Source organism: Stenella coeruleoalba, assembly GCF_951394435.1.
Source record: "Stenella coeruleoalba genome assembly, chromosome: 1".
NCBI lineage: Eukaryota > Metazoa > Chordata > Mammalia > Artiodactyla > Delphinidae > Stenella > Stenella coeruleoalba.
The window spans coordinates 125,966,448-125,989,634 of NC_137169.1; the positions used below are offsets into that span (position 1 = coordinate 125,966,448).

At 45.5% G+C, this 23,187-nt stretch overlaps 1 protein-coding gene across 2 annotated transcripts in view; it reads right to left on the reverse strand.

Annotated features, from left to right (window-relative positions):
* Nucleotides 1-17,358: 17,358 nt before the first annotated feature.
* NR5A2 (nuclear receptor subfamily 5 group A member 2) overlaps nucleotides 17,359-23,187 on the reverse strand; it is a 117,346-nt gene continuing 111,517 nt past the window's right edge. For both annotated transcript variants that reach the window (XM_079918134.1, XM_079918135.1), the window contains exon 7: nucleotides 17,359-20,415. In XM_079918134.1, coding sequence (XP_079774260.1) covers nucleotides 20,168-20,415 — 248 coding nt within the window. In that variant the 3' untranslated portion in view covers nucleotides 17,359-20,167. The remainder of the gene's footprint in view (nucleotides 20,416-23,187) is intronic.

Below are 23,187 nucleotides of genomic sequence, written 5' to 3' on the forward strand. Positions count from 1 at the left end.
AACTGGGCATCTGACGCGTGTGTGTGGCGGGGAAGGGAAAAATCAAAGATGGATGAGGGCTACAAGTGATGGGCCATAAACAGTCCTGGGGAGGCTGAAGGAAGAGCTAACCCAGGAGTAAGATGATTAGATGTTGACTCCGGGGAATCAGTGAGACACCCAAGGTGGGGGCGTCTGTCGGGCCATCAGAGATGTGAGTGTATGTTGAAACAGCACACGACTCTCAGTTACTCATAAGAAGCTTCTGGAAGCCAAAGGTGGGCACCCTATTAAAACCTTTAGTCTGCATCTTCCATTTGTGTTGAGCTCCCTAAGAGGCTGCCTCTTGCAGAGGGTCAGTGCCGTCCACACAGTCCGCTTGCCCCTAGTGAGCGTTGGTCATGCTTCCCTGAGCTCTGCATCCACACATGGTTCTGGACCATAAATGCTGGATCATCATTTCATTCTGAGATCCTTTTCTTGGTTGATTAATTTTGATCTTCTTGAAAATAGTGGAGTGGCTGTATCCCAAGTGTGTATCTAAATGAGAAGGAAATGGCGTGTTTTCACCAAAAAGGGAGTTAGAAGAGTCGCTTTGTCTGCTCTGAGAGCCAGGTGGTCCACATGTGGGGATGTTCAGGTCCACCTCTTCCTCCTCCTACTGTAACACACCTCAGCTGTTTATAGAGATGGTGTGAATCTTACCCAAGTCATTAAAAAGGTTTCATACTCTGAACCCGAGGCTCAGGGAACCATGTGAGATTTGAGAATGTATTGGTGCCAAGCCAGAAGTTTATGTTAACTCTTTTAAGCCCTTTGAATCTGAATGAGCAGATGCCAGGCTGTAAAGTGGTTCCATGGGATCTTGGAGAGATGATTCTCAAGGCCTTGTTCTCAGGGATGCTGGCTGTGTGCAGTCCAGCTCAGGTTGGAGCCATGAGTCTAGAGACCAGACTTAGACCTTCTACCGCTTCCTAAGACCCAGGCTTAGATCCCAAAGCTTGCTTGATTCTGTCCATTTCTAATTTCCTCATCGCCACTACTCTCTGATTCAACTCCATCCTCTTGACTATTCCAACAGCTTCACTGGCCTCATCCCAGTCAGCCCCTCCTCCACGCTGCCACCGGCATGGTCTTTCTAAAACGCTCCGAATATGACACTTACCTACGTAAAAACCTTTCAACCCCTGCCCTGTTTATAGAGGTGAAAGCAAATTCCTCAGCTTACCGGAGCAAACCCTTGCACGCCCTGTCCTTAGTTACCTTTGCCGTCCTCTGCCACTGCCCACACTTGGGGCTTCCACACTTTAACGTGTACCCATTTCTCTGTTGGTAACGCCTTCGTCTTGGCCAGTCCATCTTCGTTCTCCAAAGACCAGTGTGTACGTCACTTCTGTGAATTATTCTGTTTCCTCGTTCCCTCGCTCTCTGCATGTTGGCTCAAAAACTGCCTCTCTCATCTGTGTCCCATTAGCTCTCTGTTCTCTTTATCATAAAGCACACTGTGGTGTGGTAGATGGTTAACTATTTACATGTCTTTTTCTCTGGCTGGGATATGGTTCCCCAAGGGCAGGACTGTATTATATGTGTCTCTTCACCTTTTCAGGAAACATAAAATAAGTGTTGTTTAAAAAAATGGGGGGAGGGGTGTATTCTAAACCATAGCCTGATCCAACCTCAATCTTTAGTTTGGGGTTTGTTATTTATAAGGAAAATTGAATGGAAAGCGTAAGAGTTCTAACTGTTTAGCAGCAAACACACATATTTATCGCTCTCATCTTTTTATAATAAAACTGAGATTTTGTAGAATATTTAGAAAAGGGAATGTAATCGAATTTCCTTTTTCTCAACTTGCTACGTCCAAAGCTTCCCCCTACCATTCCTTTTAACTTTATTCTTCAAAATATTATAAAATGTATCGGTATGCTTGCATATCTTATAAAACACAGTGTAGCAAAAGTGATTTAGTCTTTTCTCACGGATTGAGAATGTTAGTGACATATGTCAAGAGCCTTTGAAATGTTTCGATATCTTGCTCTGGTAATCTCTAAAATCTAAGGAATCGACTGTAAATACAGGAAAAGGTTTTTGCTGAAAAATGCCCTGTTTGAGCTGAGATCTTGTGGCCATCCTGGAGGTGTGCCCCACGGCTCTCCCTTCGAGAGAAAGGCTGCCGAGAGGAGGGTGGGTGGTCAGCGCACAGCCTCCAGCCGCTGGCCCTTCGGACGCAGCGTCACGTACACCCAGGGTTGCTTTCACCCCAGATGGCCACGACGTCCTCAGAGCTACACTGGGGTATAAGGCTCTTCTTCTTTTTTTTTTTTTTTTAAATTGAAATATAGTTATTTTACAATGTTGTGTTAGTTTCTGCTGTACAGTAAAGTGATTCAGTTATACATATATACATTCTTTTTCATATTCTTTTCCATTATGGTTTATTACAGGATATTGAATGTAGTTCCCTGTGCTATACAGTAGGACCTTGTTATTTATCCATTCTCTAAAAGTTTGCATCTGCTAACCCCAAACTCCCAATCCATCCCTCTCCTGTCCCTCCCCCACCTCCTTGACAACCACAAGTCTGTTCTCTATGTCTGCGAGTCTGTTTCGTAGATAGGTTCATTTGTGTCACAGTTTAGATCCCACATTTAAGTGAGATCATATGATATTTGTCTTTATCTTTCTGGCTTGCTTCACTTAGTATGATAATCTCTAGGTCCATCCATGTTGCTGCAAATGGCATTATTTCGTTCTTTTTTATGGCTGAGTAATATTCCATTGTATATATGTACCACATCTTCTTTATCCATTCATCTGTCCATGGACATTTAGGTTGCTTCCATGTCTTGGCTGTTGTGAACAGTGCTGCTATGAACATTGGGGTGCGTGTATCTTTTTGAATTATAGTTTTGTCTGGATATATGCCCAGGAATGGGATTGCTGGATCATACGGTAATTCTATTTTTAGTTTTTTAAGGAACCTGCATACTGTTCTCTATAGTGTCTGAACCAGTTTACATTCCCACCCACAGCGTAGGAGGGTTCACTTTTCCCTTTTTGCTTTGAGGATCTTCTTGTCCAACCCTTTCTTCCTCTGTCCTTTCACAAGTGTCAGAACTTTCTTTTACTCTGAAGGCTCCCTGCCCCTTCTCCCTTTATCCTTCACAGGAGTTTCCTTGGCAAATCTCCTGCACTTTTGTTTCCATCTCAGTCCCTGCTTCCCAGAGGGTCTGACCTCACTGAGCTGTAGAATGAGTAGGAGGGGTGCTTGGGGCAGAGGGGCAGAAGGGGCACATAATGTGAAATGAACTGGGAGGGGAGGCAGTGCTACACGTTCAAGGAAGGGTTTTGTTTGTTTGTTTACTTAATCCTCAAATCTTTATCTGTGCAACGATTTTTTAAAAATAAATTTATTTATTTATTATTGGCTGTGTTGGGTCTTCATTGCTGCATGTGGGCTTTCTCTAGTTGCTGCGAGTGGGGGGGCCCCTCTTCTTTGGGGTGTGCGGGCTTCTCATTGTGGTGGCTTCTCTTGTTGCAGAGCATGGGCTCTAGGCACGTGGGCTTCAGTAGTTGTGGTGCACGGGCTCAATAGTTGTGGCTCGTGGGCTCTTGGCGCACGGACTTCAGTAGTTGCGGCACGTGGGCTTCGTTGCTCCGCCGCATATGGGATCTTCCCGGACCAGGGATCGAACCCGTGTCCCCTGCATTGGCAGGTGGATTCTTAACCACTGCGCCACCAAGGACGTCCCTGTGCAAAGATTTTACTCAGAGAGGATCAAATTTGCATCTGAAAAGATTATTCTGGCACCATGGTAACAAGGGGGCCGGTTCAGGAGGCTACTCCAATAACCTAAATGAGAGTTAGGGGTGGTCTGAGCTAGGGTGGTGATGAGATGAAGACAGAGGTGTATTTGAGGGATATTTAAGAAATAAGGAGACAAAGAAGAGGGAGGCATAAAAGCTACTGCGTTTGGGCTCATGTAACTCAACGGATGGGTGAGCCACACGTTGAACTTGGGACCCTTGCAGAACTGAGCGTAGAGGGAAGATCGAAGCCATCGGATTCGCATGGACTGGATGTGAGATGCGCAGGAAGACAGTCAAGTGAACGTTTGAGATTAGGGCCGGGACAGGTGAGAAAAATGTGTGCATGGCGGTGAGTGGTGCTGTGGGCGGGGATGCAGAAACTGGCAACCCTGGGACCAGAGTCTCTTCAGTGAAGGACGGGAGTGGCCGGGCTGTCAGTGGGGGACGGCAGCCCCCCTGCAAGGGGCGTGGGGCCGAGCTGGAGGATGGGTCATTTATGGTTTGACAGAAGCACAGATGAGCTATGAAGTGGAGGGGCAGGGGGACGTCCATCCTTTCTGCCAACACGGGTGTGCCTGGAAGTGTGGGAACCACACACACACACAACCACATATGCGTGCGCACACACACACACACATCAATACATTTATTTTAAGGGAGCCAGCAAGCCTGAAGTTAGTAGGGCAGGCTGGCATCTCAGGCAGGAGTTGATGCTAGAGCCTTGAGGCAGAATTTCTTCTTTTTCTGAGAAACCTCAGTTTTTGCTCTTTTAGGGCCTTTCAACTGATGGGATGAAGCCCACCCACATTTACTGAACATTTTCTCTTTACTTAAAACCAATGCTTGTAGCATGAACCCCATCTACAAAATAACTTCCCAGCAAGACCTAGATCAGTGTTTGACTCAGTGACTGGGCTCTGTGGCCAAGGCAGGTTGACACATAAAACTACCCTCACAGGGACTGGGGATTTGGGAGGAGTGGGTCATGGGACCTCGAGGTTGCAACGCAGACCCGTCGGGGCAGGGAAGTACCTGCTGTGTTTGAAGACTCGGGGAGGGGGCTGGGTATGGACTGGCTACTCCAGAAGGCCTGGTGTCAGGTGTGAGATCGGTGGAGCCGCCAGGATGAAAGGGGCTGTACCAGAGGCTCCCGCGGCTCTGCAGGGACGAGTGTGACCAGCTCCGCTCCATCTTCACCCCCGCGGGTGAGCCCGGAGCCAGCCTGGCTCCTTTGGGATCCGGTCCGCCTTTGGGGAGCCTCCTCTGGAGGTAGGGAAGCAGCACGTCGGAGATGGGGGGCGGTCACGTGATGCCCTGTCCCAGCCTCCGCCACGCCCACCTTGCTGGTCGCGCCATTAGGCGCACTTGTAACTCCGCGTCACTTATTTCCTGGCGCAGATGGCTGTGCCTTCCAGTGGCTTTCTAAGTTGTTTATTAACTATTGCCACCTATGCTCTGACTTGGAAAGGATGCGTCTTTCGGGGGTGTGAGAGCAGGAGCTTCCACCTGTGGGAAAACAGGAGTAAAATCTGCCCATATTTTTGGTGGAATGAATATGTTTGGACTTCCCGGGTGGTCCAGTGGGTGAGACTCTGTGCTCCCAATGCAGGGGGCCCGGGTTCCATCCCTGGTCGGGGAGCTAGATCCCACAGGCCGCAACTAAGAGTCCGCACGCCTCAACTAAAGATCCCACATGCCGCAATGAAGATCCCGTGTGCCGCAACTAAGACCCGGCGCAGCCAAAACGCATAAATAAATAATAAATGGAAAGAAAAGAATGTGTGTATACTTTGCAAGCATCAACTTGCTTGGAAAGAGTGGCTATTTGCCCTGTCACTGCCCAAGAACTAAGTGTCACGGAGCCATGGAGAAGACACAGAAAAGCACTCCCCCGGAGTGATCTGTGCCTTCAGTTTTCCGCTCTGTAAAACGGGTGGAGAATAACTCCTGCCTGGATTTTTCCAGATGGTTATAAGAAGCGGATCTAGTCAACGGATAAAATTAATTCCCGAGGAGAGCTGTTGTTATTGCTGTAAGTGTGGCTACTTTTATTCTTATTCTCCTTATCTGCATAGACTGTAAATGCAATTTGGAATTTTAATGTGGCCTCAACACCAGGGAAAACGGTACATGTGGGACCCTGCTGGGTCTTTCCCAGTAAAAATTGCTTATCATTGATCTGCTCATGTCTGATTTCTTAATCAGCATGATGTTTAGTTAGACTCTCTCTCCTTGTGTGAGTCTCACCCTGCTGGGTTAAACCCCAGTGTGGCCAGGCTTTTTGACGGGAGGACCACACTGTGGTTTCCGAAGAAGCCTCCGGCCTCCTTGTCCTGAGGCTGCTTTGATGTTGCAGACAAATTGCCTCAGGGTATCCACAGCTTACCTGGCTTCTTTCCTCTGTTTATGAGGCGGGATTTGTCTCTCTTTCTCTTCCTGTGTGGGAGACAGATCTCAGTCTTGGAAATCAGAATTATTCACCCTCCTATACATACGTGCATCAGGCTGAAATTTCACAGGAATCCAAGTTATAACCAAGGCGCTAATGCGGTTTCATGGGGCACAGTTGTTCAGAGCTGCTGTTCAGAGCTCAGCGCTGATGGCAAACCCGGCGTGGCCGTGGCCGTGGCCGTGGCCGCACTCACACGCAGGGTAGCCACAGAGCAGAACGAAGGCAGGAGAAGAAGCTGGTGGTTGACGTCACTCTGGTTTTAATTTATCCATTTGGAAGTTGTGATTCTTAGATTATTTTGAATTTTATCCTCAGCCTTAGCGAGCAGATTAAAGTGTTTATCCTTCTTTAGAATAAACTTTTTTTCAAGCACTGGGTAGATGACTATCTTGCAGATCATTGCTGTGTTAATTATATCCCATCGCCTTTACTGTGTATACCACTCACGTTATCAAGTACACATAAACGGATTAAAAATGTATGCATTTCATGTCCCAATAGAAAGAAGCTGCCTGGGTATCAGTGATGCTCAGAGCACGTGCCCCGTCCTCCCCCGCATCCCATGGTCTCTTCAAGATGCGGACCCGAGTCTCCCCGCACACTCTCCGCGAACACCCTTCAGCCCTTCTGGTTCCTTGGCCTGCCCTCCATCCTCCCTGTCTCCCTCCCCTGGGCACTCGAGTTCCATCACGCCGAACAACTTGCAAGTACACAGGGACTTAGGAGCTACCAGGGCTGTACCAGGGGGTCTCCAGCAGCAACGTCGCTCCCCGCTGTGTCCTCTTCCTTATCTGTGTTTCAGGCGACCACTCACGGGTCTCATCACCCCCTTGTCCTGCCCCATTCACTCTTCCTCTGGCCTCCACAGAGCCTGGCCATCGGGGCACCCAGGGCAGCTGTCACTGCTTATTCAGGTGGTTTCTCCCTCATCAGACTGAGCGAGCCCTCACACCAGGGACTGGCTTCCACCTCTGAACCCCAGCATCTAATACACTTCCTGGTCCTCAGAGGGCACTCAGTAAATATTTCTTGAATAAGCGCTTTGTACCTGTTTCCTAAACTAGTTCTACAAAAGGCCATCTCCTAGTCAGTTTACTCTTAGCCTAGTTTCTTAGCTTGTAGGTCTTTGCTCCTTGAACTGTGGTCCAAGGACCAGGGTCACCTGGGAACTTGTTAGAAATGCAGAGTGTCAGCCCCTCCCCAGAACCACTAATCAAAATCTGCATTTTCATAAGATCTCCAGGTGACTGTGGGACCTTCACACTGCTTCAGATAGCTGCAAGTAAAGTGATCGCGTTTCTTTAAAAATAATTCTGTAATTCAGATTTTTAAACGCTTTTTTGAAATACAATTGTATTATTCTAAGCTAATTTGTAAAAAAAGTTTTTCCTAAAACCCTAGTATGCTAATTTCAGGAGTGATTTTTAATACAAAATAAAATTTCATTTACCTTTGATGTTATTGCAGATACAGGAAATTTCTTTTTTCATTTCTTTTTCTTTAACATCTTTATTGGCGTATAATTGCTTTACAATGGTGTGTTAGTTTCTGCTTCATAACAAAGTGAATCCGCTCTACATACACATATATCCCCATATCTCCTCCCTCCTGCGTCTCCTCCCATATTTTTAAATTTCTTTTAGAATTTTTATTTTATATTGGAGTATAGTTGATGTACAATGTTGTGTTAGTTTCAGGTGTACAGCGAAGTGATTCAGTTACACATACACATCTATCTATTCTTTTTCAGATTAGTTTCCCATTTAGGAAATTTCTGCTTGTCAAAAGGACCACACGGATGAGTGAAGTGTAACTAACAAGCTATGCGTTTCTTCCTAGGAGGGGTTTTGGGCGGCCCTCTGGCTGGAAGAGGGGCCAATTTGTCTTGAAGTTGCATCTGTGTGACAACCCACCATGGCTTGGATTACATGTGACCAAGTTCACATTCGATTTTTCTAGAGAGGCATTTGTCCACATTTCATATAGGGCTGAGGAAATGTCAGTTGTCCATTACAGGGAATGGGTTAACTTCCTTGCCTCCTTTTCTGTGAACGTCCACAGCCAACCCATCAGCAGACCCTGCAGGCATCACCTTTGGAAGGTGCCCAGACCGCCCACTGCGCCCTACATATCCCTCTGTCTCCTTTATCCTAGACCCCTCGTTATCGCAGCAGCCCCCAACTGTCCCCCGCCTCCTCTCTCCCACCGCCCAGCCCCCGGTCTCCACCCAGTGCCGGATCGCGCCCCTCCGCCCACCGCCTCCGGGGGCTTCCCCTCCTGCCTCCCCCTGGCGGACCCTGCGTCCTCGCCCAGCCCTGCACCCTGCACCCTCTCGGGCTTTCTCCCCTCTGGCTTCCCAGCTCCCTTGTGCGCCACCCCTCCACACAGGCCTGCGATGCTCCCGCCTCAGGGCAGGACACCCTTCCCGCCCTGGAAACCGGTCCAGACAGCTTGTTCCTTCTGTCCAAGGCGGCAGAGCCCTTCCCAGCCCGTCTCTCCTGCCCCCTGCTGCCCCTTTCCATCTCCTGATGCGGTTTGATTTCATCTTGGCAACTGTCACCATCGCCCGATATGTACAGGTTTATGACCCTGCCTACTTTTGTCTCTTCCCACTGTAGTTCAAACTCCATCAGTAGAATGTGTGTCCTGTTGTCCCCTGTGTCACCCTAGTGCCCAGAAGAGCCTGGCACAGAGCAATTGCTTCATCGGTATCAGGTGACTGGAGGGCTGAATGCAGTATGAAGGGCAGGCTCTGAGGGCGTCCCTGGTAAGGATTATGGGGGCCACGGCTCAAGTCCACTGTCGTTAATAAGATGTCACCTACAACGGACTGAACCCCAGACTTGCTAGTGAGCTGCCGTACTGTCGGATTAGAGATTTCTTTCCTCATCTGTGTTGGCGTAATTCTCGGAACGCCACAGTTAGCAGCCACGGAGGAGACAGAGCAGGAAGTTCTTAAATAATCACTACTGTTTATTCTCTATTAGGGTTACATCCTCTTTATTTATTCCCCTTCCCTCCCAATTTCCCTTCCCTTAAAATAATTATTGATTGATTGATTGATTTTTTGCGGTACGCGGGCCTCTCACTGCTGTGGCCTCTCCCGTTGCGGAGCACGGGCTCCGGACGCGCAGGCTCAGCGGCCATGGCTCACAGGCCCAGCCGCTCCACAGCATGTGGGATCTTCCCGGACCGGGGCACGAACCCGTGTCCCCTGCATCGGCAGGTGGACTCTCAACCACTGCGCCACCAGGGAAGCCCCAAAGTCATATATTTCTAGACCGTGAGTCCTGGCGGGCAGGAACGGTGTCTAACACGTATATTAGGTATAAAGGAATATCTTCTGAATAAGGAAACATACATACATATATAACCCCTAAGACAAGCCCAGCGGCCATTTTATATTGGATGTAACCAGTCAGAGGTACAATGCTTGAGGCGTGGCCCTTCCGTGGCTCGAGGATTTGGGGCTCTGGAACTTGACGGTGAGGAATGTGTAGGCAAGGAAGACTTTATATCATCACTTCTAAGACATACGTTTTCCCAACGAAACGTATTCCAAGTCAGAGTATGTCTTACAATGCCAGAAGCATGTTTCCTTTTCAGTGGTGTGTACAATCATGGCATCATCTCACAACTGACATGAAATGAATTGATCTTAGATTTGAAGAAATAAGGTCTTTCCCACTTGGATGTTCAGATCAGAGAGTGGCCAAACAAAACATTCATCTAAGTAAGAACTCTGTTGTCTATGATGCAATGACTGCAAGGACTGATGAAGCTCATAGCATCTGTATCTTAGGTGCTAAAGGTACGGATTGCTTTAACTTTCAAACAATATGAACATTCATGGTGAGTCAACTGACAATGAAAAGTCAAGTAGGTTTTCATGTTTGGACCATAAATGGCTTTAAGAATTATTTTCTAAGTCATATCTCCTCTATCCTAGATAATCAAGAATCTATTGACATAGGGCTTCCCCGGTGGCGCAGTGGTTAAGAATCTGCCTGCCAATGCAGGGGACACGGTTCAAGCCCTGGTTCGGGAAGATCCCACATGCCGTGGAGCACCTAGGCCCGTGAGCCACAACTACTGAGCCTGCGCGTCTGGAGCCTGGGCTCTGCAACAAGCGAGGCCGCGATAGTGAGAGGCCCGTGCACCGCGATGAAGAGTGGCCCCCGCTCGCCGCAACTAGAGAAAGCCCTCGCACAGAAACGAAGACCCAACACAGCCAAAAATAAATAAATATTTTTAAAAAAGAAAAAACTTCAAGAAAAAATAAAAAGAATCTACTGACATAGAAATTATCGGTGAAAGTACAATTTTAGATTATTAGGTTCTCTTTGAAAGCAGTTATAAGAAAGGTGAAGAGGAAGATTTTCATACAAATCAGGATCTTTCAAGGTGAAAGATCTGTTAACACTGCTTTTCAAATTATTTGTGTTTTCAAATATATGTTAAATTCCCAGAAAAGCCATTAAATATTTGATTCAATCCAAGAAGCATTTATCAAGCACCTATTCTGGGTAGGTGTGGAGTTGCATGCAGCTCAGGCTGGGAACAGGAATGGGTCCCTGGCGGAGGGTCTGACCACTCACAGCTTCCGGGTGGAAGACACAGGGCGCGTTCAGTAGACTTTAATTCCGTTTTAATTCTTTAGCCCCATGTGATGGCACAGTACCCAACTGGGACATGCGTCTTTTGGGCTGGGAGGTTTGTATTTTGCAGGCAATTCGTCAGAAAGGAAGTAGGGAGGGAGGAAGGGAAGGACAGGTCGTCGCCTTGGGGCATCTGGACCTGGACCGGGACCACCGCTGTCTTGAGCTCCTGACCACGGATGGGTAAACAGCCTATTCACATTCCTCTGATCAAGAAAAGTACGGGAGCGAAATTGCCCACACAAGATGCAGAGCAAGATCCAGCGAGCTGGGGACAAGGTCTTCGCCTGTGTGGGGAGCACAGTTACCCGATTTAAAGGTAGTTGGTGACACAGCGGGAAGGTGCGGCGGGCGGGGAGATGAACCCCTTCCCCGCTACCCTTCCCCCCACTTCCCTCCATCTCTGGGAGCCTGACGCTTTCTCTGGGGTGTCCCCAGATACACAAGTGGCAGGTGTGCAGCCCCATGTTTGCAAAGCCACTGCTATCGACACTTCTAACCCGGGGCTGAAGGGAGCCGGGACCCCCTTGTAGGCACCGAGGGGGTGACAGGAGCGACTTTCCATTCCTGCCCTCCTGAGAGACAGAAGGGAGGTCCCAGGCTTTCATTCGGCTTGGAGGGCTCGGAAGCAAACAGAGATGATTAGCAACAAGTGTTTTACCAATGGATTACAAAATAAGCAGGCTTCGGGTTTCCCTATTCCCCCTAATGATCACGAATTGTGTTCACAACATAAAAACACTCGTGGCCCCGAGGTCTCCCGCAGTCCCCTCCCGTCCCCAAATCTGCTAGGTGGCTCTGTTGCACATCAGATTGTATTTGGGAAAGTTTCCCGCAGAGCTTGAAAAACAGGAACTTGGCACCTCTGTGGGTCGTAAATCAGAGCTGGATGGAAACCCCCTGCTCGGACGCTCAGTGCCATGGAAGCTCTTACTGCCCTGCATGAAAATAAACGCAGGAAGTTCTGAGGGTGCTTCAGTGGAGCTAAAATAATTACACATGGGTAAGATCATTTGATGTCATTCCTTATTTGGCCACAGTTTTTCACAGAATGAGGTCATACAGTGACAGTTTTAATATCAGGAGAACAATGACACTTCTCATTGTTACCTGGCTGATCCCAGATTACAGGCTTTTTCTTTTGCAGAGAGGCGGCCACATCCCGTCTGCCCCCCACCCCCCTTTCATCCCTCTACGTTCTGAACTCATCCTTCTGTCCTTCTGGGCTCTCATGTCTGTGACTCTCCCTCGGCACCTGGTTCCTACTTCTTGTTCCTCAGTACTCACCCGAGGTTCAGCCCTTCACGCCTTTGTGGACAGCACCCACATCTAAATATTGCACCTTCCACCAGCTTCTCTGGCCAGTAACATTCTAGGCACCAATGTAGCTGGAGAAGGTGGCTGCATTTTAGGGTTGAAAACAACCCAGCTCCTCGTTTGAGTTCCTTTACATTAAAACAAAACAAAGCAAAAGTGAACAAAGAGAAAATGAGCTTTTTCTCAAAAGCTGAAACCGCGGAGGCGTGCTGTTACTTTTGGGCTTTGTTACGCCACGGTGGTTTTTACAGATGTGAGATTATCACATGATGGGGTGTGTGTTCTTGCCTTTTCTTGAGATGTATATAGATCTCAACTGAAGCTGGGCAAAGGGAGGGTTCGTCCCAAACAGTCAGGCAGCATGATGATGAAACAAGAAAAGCAGCTGCGGAGCGTAGCATCCACCTCTTCCTGTGTTGTTTTGCAGTTTCTGTACCGATCCGAGTGAAACACACGGCTCCGTGGGGGAAATGGAGGTGGGTTAGCGTCCCGGCCTTGCCACCCAGCGGCTGGGCAACCTTAGGAAACCGCAGTGATTCAGCCGCGGTTTCCTCATCTGTGATGCGACAGGGATAAATAATGCCCACCTCCGAGGCTTGTTGTGAGAATCAGAGGAGATGATCTGATTAAATGACAGCTCAGAATGGCGCAGGGCACGATTATGGTTCTCCGACCTCGTCCTTTTCTCATCAGTGACACTGGGAGTGGGTGCGTGGGTGGGTGTAGGAGATGTGAGGCCTCCCCTGGGTACTTGCACACTTTCTTCTCCTTTAAGGGAGGTAGGAGGCTGGGTGAGCACCGGCTGGGCATCGCCCCCCGGGAACTTGGCCGCAATCCAGGCCACACAATAGTTGTAGGAACATTTGACACTGGAATAACACAAGGCCACACGGCAGGAACAGAGGGGAAGTAAAAACTGCTACGGCCACACCAGGGGCAGCGCGACACGTGTTTCCACGCTTATTTATAGAAGCCGCTCCACCTCAGTGGCAGAGAGCTTTTGACAGTCTTAATTTATTTCTGGGGAAAATCCTTGGGACAAGATCTTTTTCTTTTCTTTTTTTTACGTAGTGAGTACTTTAGTAAGTGGGCCGATGGCAAAGGTAGGTGAGCCGAAATGACAGGCACAAAATGTCTTTTCTTCGTAAACATTATTGCCTTGGATTCGTAGATAGGATGTTATGAAGAGTGAATGCAGATACGATGTTTCTTGAATGACTTTGTGATAAAATAAATAGGGAAACTACTAGTTGGACTAAAGTATGAGAAAATTAGGGGAGCTCTTAAAGTTACAACACGGTCAGGGCCAACATTTGGGAGGTGATGATGGTGATACTTCCTGTCGAGAAGGTGTACAAATAAAGGTTTACAGCCCGCGATTCTTGTGTATGTAAGACTCAAAGAATTTGTATGTTGTGGATGTCGCCGAGGTCCTGGGCAATCGACACGTGTTTTAGACGCCAGTGGTTATAACCGATCACTCCCACGCTCGTTGGGACAAAGAATGTTTTTGTGTTTTGGGTGCCACTATTTAAAAAACTGTCTGTCACCGTTGCTTCTTTTGAGTCCTGAAGAAAAGGCTCAGTAATGAACACAGGTCCTGCAGGATGCCCGGTCTGTGCCTGCAGGGGGTTCAAAGCACGGGGTTTAGAATCAAACAGAATCATGTGAACCCTGCCCTACTACTTACTGACTATAAGACCCGGGCAAGTTACTTAACTTCGGTAAATGTCAGTCTCCTTGTCGTAAGATGGGGTTGGCTCGAGGATTCAATAGTATCATTTTTGTATATTACGGGAAATGCTAAGCTTTTGAAACAAAGAGACTCCAAAGTACAGTGGCCTAAATAAGAGCAGTTAATTTCTCTCTCACCTGAGTCCACACCTTGGGTCCAGGCAGGGAAGGAGGTAAGAGCCAAAGTCCAAAGAAAGTGGCTAGTCTCTGACGCTGGAAAAGGGTGAGAAGTGGGATGATCGTTTCCGCCCACGTTCCACCGCCATTGGTGCATCTTTGGCACATGATCACACCAGCTGCAAAGAAAGCTGGGAAATGTAGTCTTTCACTGGGGAGCCATGTGTCCAGGAAACCAGGAAGGATGGATTCTGGGGGAGACAACTAACAAGTCTGTCACAGTATGTAGCTCACAATGCCTAGCACATAATAAATGCTTAAAGAGAGGTGCTGTTATTTTCTTGAATCATTTCTAATATGTGTTCTTTGGATGCATTTCCTCAATGAGATCATTTCCTGGAACGTAGTAGAGGCTCAGTATTTTTCAGGTGAGAAATACTGGATTAGTAAGCAAACTGTTTTTCTTTCAGTTAAGACGTTGCTGTGGATGGCGTGGGTTTCTCCAGTGCAACCTCTTTCCTTTTCTTTTCTTTTTTTTTTATAAATTTATCTATTTATTTTTGGCTGCGTTGGGTCTTCGTTGCTGTGCGCGGGCTTTCTCTAGTTGTAGCGAGTGGGGGCTACTCTTCGTTGCAGTGCACGGGCTTCTCATTGCGGTGGCTTCTCTTGTTGCAGAGCAGGGGCTCTAGGCGCGCGGGCTTCAGTAGCTGTGGCACGTGGGCTCAGTAGTTGTAACGTATGGGCTTCGTTGCTCCGCTGCATGTGGGATCTTCCCGGACCAGGGCTCTAACCCGTGTCCCCTGCATTGGCAGGTGGATTCTTAACCACTGCGCCACCAGGGAAGCCCCCAGTGCAACCTCTTTCATTTGCTCTCTGTTGTCAGCTGGCAGGGCGCGCTCTGAGGAAGGGCTGGGAAAGCAACCTTCCTGGGTCACCTCATCTGACCTCAGGGCATTGTGGCCCACAGAGGAGGTGTATGTGGGGAACCAGCACCTCCACCACCACAAGTTGCCTCTACTCTATGGCAGATGCTGGAGAAGCAGTTTTGAATGAATGAATGGAATTTTTCAAAAAGTCACCCTTGGAAGGATGCCTCCTGTCTCCCCTTGGCTTTGTCTCAGAGACGTGGTCCTGGGGACAGTCTCAGCCCAGTGTCCCAGGGAGGCTGGGCTGGGGTCCACAAGACCTCTTGGGGCACCCAGGGTCCGCCCCATGCTGGCCTCAGCTCAGGAGGGGAGCGTGAAGGGCCCAGCAATCACCAGTCTACTGGCTTCTTGACCGTTTAGTGTCAAACTCACATCAGGGATACTCAGCGATTAGTCTAATTACACCCCTTCTGCCTCTTCCCCTCTTTCCTAGCAACAATTAAATATGCGACGTTTCACAGACTGGTTCTAAGCTTTTCTACAAACAAAACCACCATCACAGCCTGATCTCAGTCACTGAATTATTAATTCCTCACTTAACATAAAACAAATGCCTATGTGAAACAGTTAAAGTACTGCAGGAATATTTATTTTGAGTGACTAAACCATACACTTCCTGTTCAGCCTTAAGGAAAATTGGTCTTTATTATTCCAGGGAAATGTCAAGATCGCTGAGTGTCGTAGCATTTTGACCTGTGTTATGGAGAACAAACTCTCCACATGGTTCTCATAAAAATATACATCAGAGATGGCTTCAAACCGAACGTCAAACTTAGTTAAAGGTACAAACCTCTTCAAAGTTTTTGTGAATATCGAATATAACAATCAAATGCACATCAGCGAGAACCTTTTTTTTTTTCTTCCCCCCCCCCCCCAGGGGCTGCTTCATGCTGATGGATTCAACAACTTTGTGAGAGTTAGAAATTCCAAGTTATGTGAGTGAGGTGTCTGCTCTTCAGAATCACCTCTGCTGGCTGTCGGGCTGGGCTTCAGAAAGACTCCCCCTCCACCAATTTTTTAACAAATGTATATAACCACTTATAAAAACATTAAAAAAAATTATGTTCTATGTCTTCCTTGACCTGTGTGATGATTACCTGGGTGTATACATATGTAAAAGTTTATCAAACTGTACACGTTTCTATATGTGAAGTTAGTTTCCAACTAAGTATGAATACATACGTATTTTTTCATATGTCAGCAAGAATTTTTTTTTAAAGTTCTTCCTAGTAAGAGGTTGACAAGGGAGACGTGTTTTGTGGGCCACTATTTAGTTGATTAAAAATCTTAACTCTGCAATCTACTAGACTCTAGGTATGGTGTTTTGGATCTGATTCCTCGGTATCCTTTGTTGGGACCATAAGAAGAATCAGTGTCTGCCTGGCAAAGGCATGACACCTCCTGCTGGTCTTGGCAGGGGGAGGGAGGGGAAAGCAGGGTGTGTAAGGGGGAGGGCTGGACCACCATATATCATAAGCCTTAAGTGTTTTGTGGCCCTTGCACTATTTTGTAATAGAGATAATTGTTAAATTCCAAAATGGATTGTGGAGGTATTTTCTTGCTTCAAACAGCTCCAAAGGCTCAATGGTATTGAAGGAGGCTAGGGACTATCCCGGCGGTCCAGTGGTTAAGACTCCACGCTTCCAATGCAGGGGGCACGGGTTTGATCCCTGGTCGGGGAATTAAGATCTCACATAACGTGTGGCCATAAATAAATAAATAGCTAAATAAATAAATAGAGAAGGCTAATGCCTAGAACAAAAAATGTTAAATTTTAGGGTTAAACTCCAAAAAAATTTAAAGGCTTTTATCAATAATATCATTGATAACACTGATATCAAATATCAATAACTTAGTACCTGATGCCTGATTTTCCTTTCCTTTTGAAGCAAACCCCTCGTTTCGCGACAGCATATTGTCACGTTTAAGGCCGTGGGTCTTAGAGCCACACTTCCCACTGACTAGTGTATCACTTTGAACAAGAAGCTGTAAGAGCTGGATGATACCTCGTGGAGCTGATCTGAGGATTGAGTGAGTTAACGAAACACCTGGCCACGTGACTAGGGCACTGTGAGCTCTACAAAGACAGATACCGTAAGAGATTTCTGCCAACAATTGTTAACAGTTAATGATACAAATTGCTTTGTTTCATGTATGGAGAGGTGACGCACAGATTGAGTTCAACGCTTCAAGTATCCAACTAAGGACAGTGGACCACCTGAGAAAGCATCTAGAGAAGGAAAAGTATCTCTTCGTGTGGAATTCTTTGGACTCCATTCCTAGTCGAGGATCTGAGTTGCGTAGAAGCTTTAGAACCCAACAGAATGAGGACACCATAAAAACTTCTAAAAATGATCAGGCTGGGCATATCAACATTTATTGAAATACTGAAAAAAAATTCCATTTTGTTGAGAAATTCCTGGCAAGAACCAACAGGACAATTTGATTTCACTGATACAGTAAGTAATGTCAACAAGGAACCAACTTCACACTCTAAACATTGCATGGGTTCAGATCCAAGGGAGCAGCAGAAGATCTGTAAGACAAATATTCAGACATGACAGACTTTCTGTTTATAAACATAGACTAACGATAATAAACAGGCCAAGCCCCAAACCTTCATATTTGAGTCTGCTTTTACTAATAAATCCTGTAGTCGATGAAGCAGTTGCTAAGTCAATGTCTGGTTGTAAGCCACTTAACGATGAACACTAGAGAAAATTTGCTCGTGCGCTTCGCGTGGGCCACGGACGCCAAGCGGCTGGCATTCTAAAACCTGGACTTTTGGCATCAATGTATTTGTTTTTTACAATTTTTTTGCAATGTTAAGGACCCTCCGAATAACCATCCCCCAAATCTCGAAATTGCTTCCACCCATGTTCCGTACCCATTGATGGAACCATTTCATTAACTGTTGACACTCTTCCCCTCCAACCTGGTTTTTAACTGGGGAGAGCAAAGATGCCGCTGTTTTATTTACTGCTTTGGGTATGGACTCTATGTTCCCATTGTCCTCTGAGCCACGGAGATGACACGGGTGACCGAGCTTTGCACGCGGGGCTGTGGACGCCCGGCTTAGCTGATGGGTACCCTTCGCATGGACGCGTATTAGAGGTGATTAATAAAAATAATAAAATAATCCTCTTTGTACACACAGAAGTGATAACTAATATCTTTGGTATACAACTTACAACGCTTGGAAAGAAAAACCAGGTAAGACTCCACCCTTGTTAAATTTACTTGAAAACAGAGGAGGTTACAAGTCACATAATTTACAATAGATATTAAATAAACTACAGTAAGAATTATGAAGATTTACAGACATTTAATCAAGTGAATGATTTTAATTCATCAAGACCCCTCTCTGTCTCTGAACTATGTTCCGCTAACTTGACATGCTACAATGAACATATATATTTGGTTTCTTCAGTCTTGGCTATCTCAGACAAAGGCGAAACCAAGGAACAATAAATTAGCATCATAATTGTCTACAGTTGAAACTATGATATACAATATAAATAAACTATTCAAAAGCCAGAAACATTTATGAAAAAATTAAGGGACTAGGAGATAACGTTCATTTTTTTTTTTTACAGTTTCTACAAGTGATTGTGCCGCCGATAATCTCAAAAAAAAAATTAAAGTCTAAATGAGATTCCCGTTTTTGATTTTAGTGTCTCACGACATATAATAACTAAGTACTGTTAAAAATAATTACCAATCAGAAAAATAACATTAAGGTAATTACTGCTTTAGCTCTTTTGTCATATCACACGTTCCCCCCTCCCCCTAGAGGACCTAAAGAATGTAAACACTCTATTTTATTTGACTTTAAAGTATTAATACTTTATTTTAAACAAATGTTGATCCACATCTGCACAGCTACCTTTGAGAATTGTGAAGTAAGGCAAGACTTCTGTATCTGTGGCATCGCCTGTGAATAATACTGACAGCATCGTTTGGAGAGTTTGTTTCGCAATTCTCTGTCCTCCAATTTGTTCAACAGCAGATTTTTAGACTTAGAAAGGTCAGTATCACTCTCTTCCCTTCCCTTTTGGGGAAGATTTGAATCACTTTACTATCTTTCCAGGCCATACGTAAAGATCACCGTTTCCTCTCTGCGCTTAGGGGATGATCGATCGCAACGAGTCAATTTATCTGCGCATCCCTTCCTTTATTTCGCGTGGCTTAACATGCTTCCGTTTTGTTTTAAACTATTTAGAACTGTGACTACTTGACATCCCAGCAAAATACATTTCATGTTGTATTTTTTAATGAGCTACAAACCTGGATGGTTAAAAAGGCTGATGTAGTCTAACAAGCCTTTCTGCTGGAAATTTTTATGAAATCCTACAATGCGAGAGCTAAAGCTTTCGAAGTTTGTACTCGTTGCCCTTAATATTAATTAATGCTTTAGGTAAGATCAGAAGAGGGATACTGCCTGCTTTTTTTCTTTTTTTTAACATGAACACATGACAAAACGAACCAGAACATAGTCACAATGGCAAGCTAACATATTCATAGACTGTTCTTATTAGCTGTTTGCAGGTCTAAGACACAGACATTGAAGATTAGGCTTTTCATCATTTGGTGGAGCTACTAGTGGGTGTGGCTGAGCGCTAGTCCTTAGTACAGATTCCTCGATCACGGGACAGAAGGTGCTGCGTCCTGGAAAGGAAGAGGGAAGGGGCTATGATCGGTGCAGCTGACGAACTCTTGAGAACGGTTTCAGTTCCGCTTTACCACGGAGGAATTCTGGAAGCTCAAATCCCCCGCTGCAAAAGCCTAATGGCTAACACAGATCGGTTCCAGGATTCCTTCACAGCGGAGATCAGTTTCACTATACAAGAACGGTTCTGTCCATTTTCATCCTGATGTGGTGTTGGGATCCACCCGTGAGTTCAGTTCACTCCGTTCCAACGTCTTTTATGCGGAATTCTTTGGGGATGTGACGCCTTTGATTCACAGTCTGCAATACAAATACCCTGATTCATCACTTATTGGCTATGAAGTATTTATTATGCTTTATTAAATTCAATATCTTTAAACCAAGTGTTTCATTCGTGTTGCTTGGAGCCATTCAGAGTATTTTATTTTATTTTTTTCCCTTTCTTCCTGTTCTTCTTTCCCCCCACCAATCTGTGTTTTGGAAGCCGCGCTCCTAGGGGCTGTAACTAAGCCCGTTTTGCATGCAACATTTCAATCAGCAGGTTGTTGTAGGGGACGTCCCCGTTCAGGTGCTTGTAGTAGAGGTATTCCTCGGCCTGCACGCTCATGGCCCGGATCTCAGGTAGTCGGAGTAGCAGCTGCCCGAATTTCTCTGTTTGCTGCGGGTAGTTGCACATCGTATAGTCCAGCAGGGCAGCGTTAACTTGCTCCTGGACACCTTCGACCAGCTGGAAGTTCTCCAGGTTTTTGACATCTGGATTTAAAAAAAGAAACAAAAAACCCCACAATAATTCGATGATGTTTTAATTCCTGTTTACCCCAGCAGCGTGTTCAGTTAAAGGAGGTATTTTCCTCCCGACATAAAGCAGACTTGCTACAATGCTCGATATTCAGTCAGCCCCACTCACCAAGCTTCCCGGGAAAACGATCACAAAAGAGCTTTAGAAGAATGTCTTGTTGAAATTCTGCCTACACCTCCAAATCAATTAGACACCAATGGACTCTGAGCAAGGTCAATTCTTTTCATATCTCACAAAAGGAAAGGTTTAAGGATTCCTAAAGCAGACAGATCATAATATATTGCCAGCAAATGAGTCCCTCTAGGAAGACCTATCTTAACCCAGTATATGACACAATTCATAGAATTCTGTATTAATTTTTCTGACCCAAGGTGAAATCTGTGTCCAGGGTATGATGTAGTTAATTCTAATAAAAAGTGACAGGGTTCTTGTTTCTGTTTGACATTTTCTAAATGATTCTGAAAGCCTTTGACTTGTCTAGCCTATGCTAATGAACCATCTGTACACTCCAGTGACTGCCAGAGGAACAGTCGCTGCTGGGAACTCTCTAAAATATATGTCTCGCTGACTAATGATCTTTATCAAATGAAAGCCTTGTCCTTTAGGCAGAATTCAAGCCAGGATGGCCGGCACCCTCTAACCTGAATGTGGTTTCTAAAGTCTGATACTTCCCTTTTTTTTCCCTTCTGGACATGAGTCGCTCACACAGAGGAGACGGACGCAGGCAATCCACCCAGCCTAACTCCTGGAGATGCTCTGCCTTATAGGTCCTCATAAATGCTGGATAGGGGGAAACAGAGTCAAAAGACAGACCGACACCCACACACACACAGACAGTGAGCAAGGGAAAACGGTGGCGGTGGAATTTCTCTTGTGGAGTTCATTTATGTTAACTGTACAACTTTTACACAACGTGTATATAGAAGCCTCTGGAAGAAAGGCATGGATATGTGTGTGTTTACAGACATCCATGCTAAGAACGTACACAGATGCATCCACCCCTCCCCCCGCTTTATTTTCTAACAGGAGAAAAATAAATAAGAACGATTCTATAGAAAACCACATAATACTATGACTAAAAGGTTAAATGTGCTAAACTCAAGAGTTCCCAAAATAACTCTTATCCAATATTTTCGGCTCTCTGTGTTGTTAACCCTAGCCTGTGTGTATGTGCGGGTCCACTTTGGTATCTCTAAATGCTGTTACAATAGGCTGCCTTGCATTTGCTGTTGAAATGTGTCCAGGATGATTTCAGTGTTTACATTTTGAGCCGTAACTTTGCATGACACATGCTTCCCCCTTTCCGTCCCCAAATCTCTGGCCCAAATTAAAAACAGTGGGGAATTAGGACCGACATAGTGTGAGCATTCGGGATCACATCTATGTCAAAGTACGACGGGAGAATCAGAAATATCTGATTATTTATCAATGAGATGTACAAACAGACAAATGCTACGCTACGAGCTCACGCCTTCCCGTGGCATTGAAACTGACATTTAAATTGTAACCCACTGGACGGTGTACCCAGGTGGTACTTGACAGTCAAAAAAGCAGTTTCCATCTATCTCATCTAAAATGTCTTAAAAGTTATTTTAAGTTATTTCAAATACTTAGAAATATTAGTTATATTTGGTTCAAAATTACAAAATGTAAACTGGAAGTACCTTGACTACACTATACCTGGCCAGATGACAGAAAAATGCCATGCTCTTATACTTTCAGACGCTCACCCTCTGCTTACAGACATCAGTCCTTCCTAAAGCTTCACAGCAGAGAACGGGTAATGCAAAAACAGTTCATCTGAATTCTGACCAACTTCTTAGCGTTGTTTCCCTTTATCCTCCACTCAACCTAAAGAAAACATTTAAACTTAAACATGAAACGTAAGGAAAAATTTAGTTTTCTCTTTTATTTACCATTAAGAAGTTGAAAAAAAAAAAAAAACCCCAAACAAGCAACTTCCAGTGTTACAGTGATTTTAACACAGTCATAGGAAAACAATCGAAACGGAGCACACTATTTTATGCTACAATGAAAGATATTCTCACAGCAAGAAAAGCTAGCAATAGTCACAGAAGTTTATAGGGGAGGAATTTGCACGGAATGAAATGCAAGATAAACGAATAATAGTCTTTTCAGAAAGTTGTTTTTGAGACCTTCTTTTTTTGATAAATGTATTTTTTGAGAATGAGGTTCAACCTTCTGTGATAAATTATGGGATTCTGTTAAGAAAAACAAAAACAGACAACTGCTAACAAACATAAAACAAAGGATGGATCGTAAGTTCTGGTTCATTCACTTACTATTAGTACATATAATCATTAAAATCTTCAGATCAGCATTTGCTGGATAATTTCTGTGAATACTGGTCCAAACCGCCACCTTTCTCCCCAAAGTTTAAAAATACATGCAATTTTCCTTCTGAAAGAAAAGACTGTGTTTTTAATGTGTTTACCATTAAACACAAAAAAAGTTATGCTGCTAGCTGCCCCAAAGGCACTTACTAACTGAATGTCTATTTTGTTTTCCATGTCTGTAAAGGCAATTTGTAATTTAGTGGCAAAGATTCTGATATGTAAGCTACAAGGTCAAAAAAAAGAAAGAAAGAGGGATTTCCCCGGTGGTGCAGTGGTTAAGACTCCGCCCTTCCACGGTAGGGGGCGTGGGTTCAATCCCTGGTCGGGGGCTAAGATCCCACAAGCCACGCGGCACGGGCCCCCAGAAAA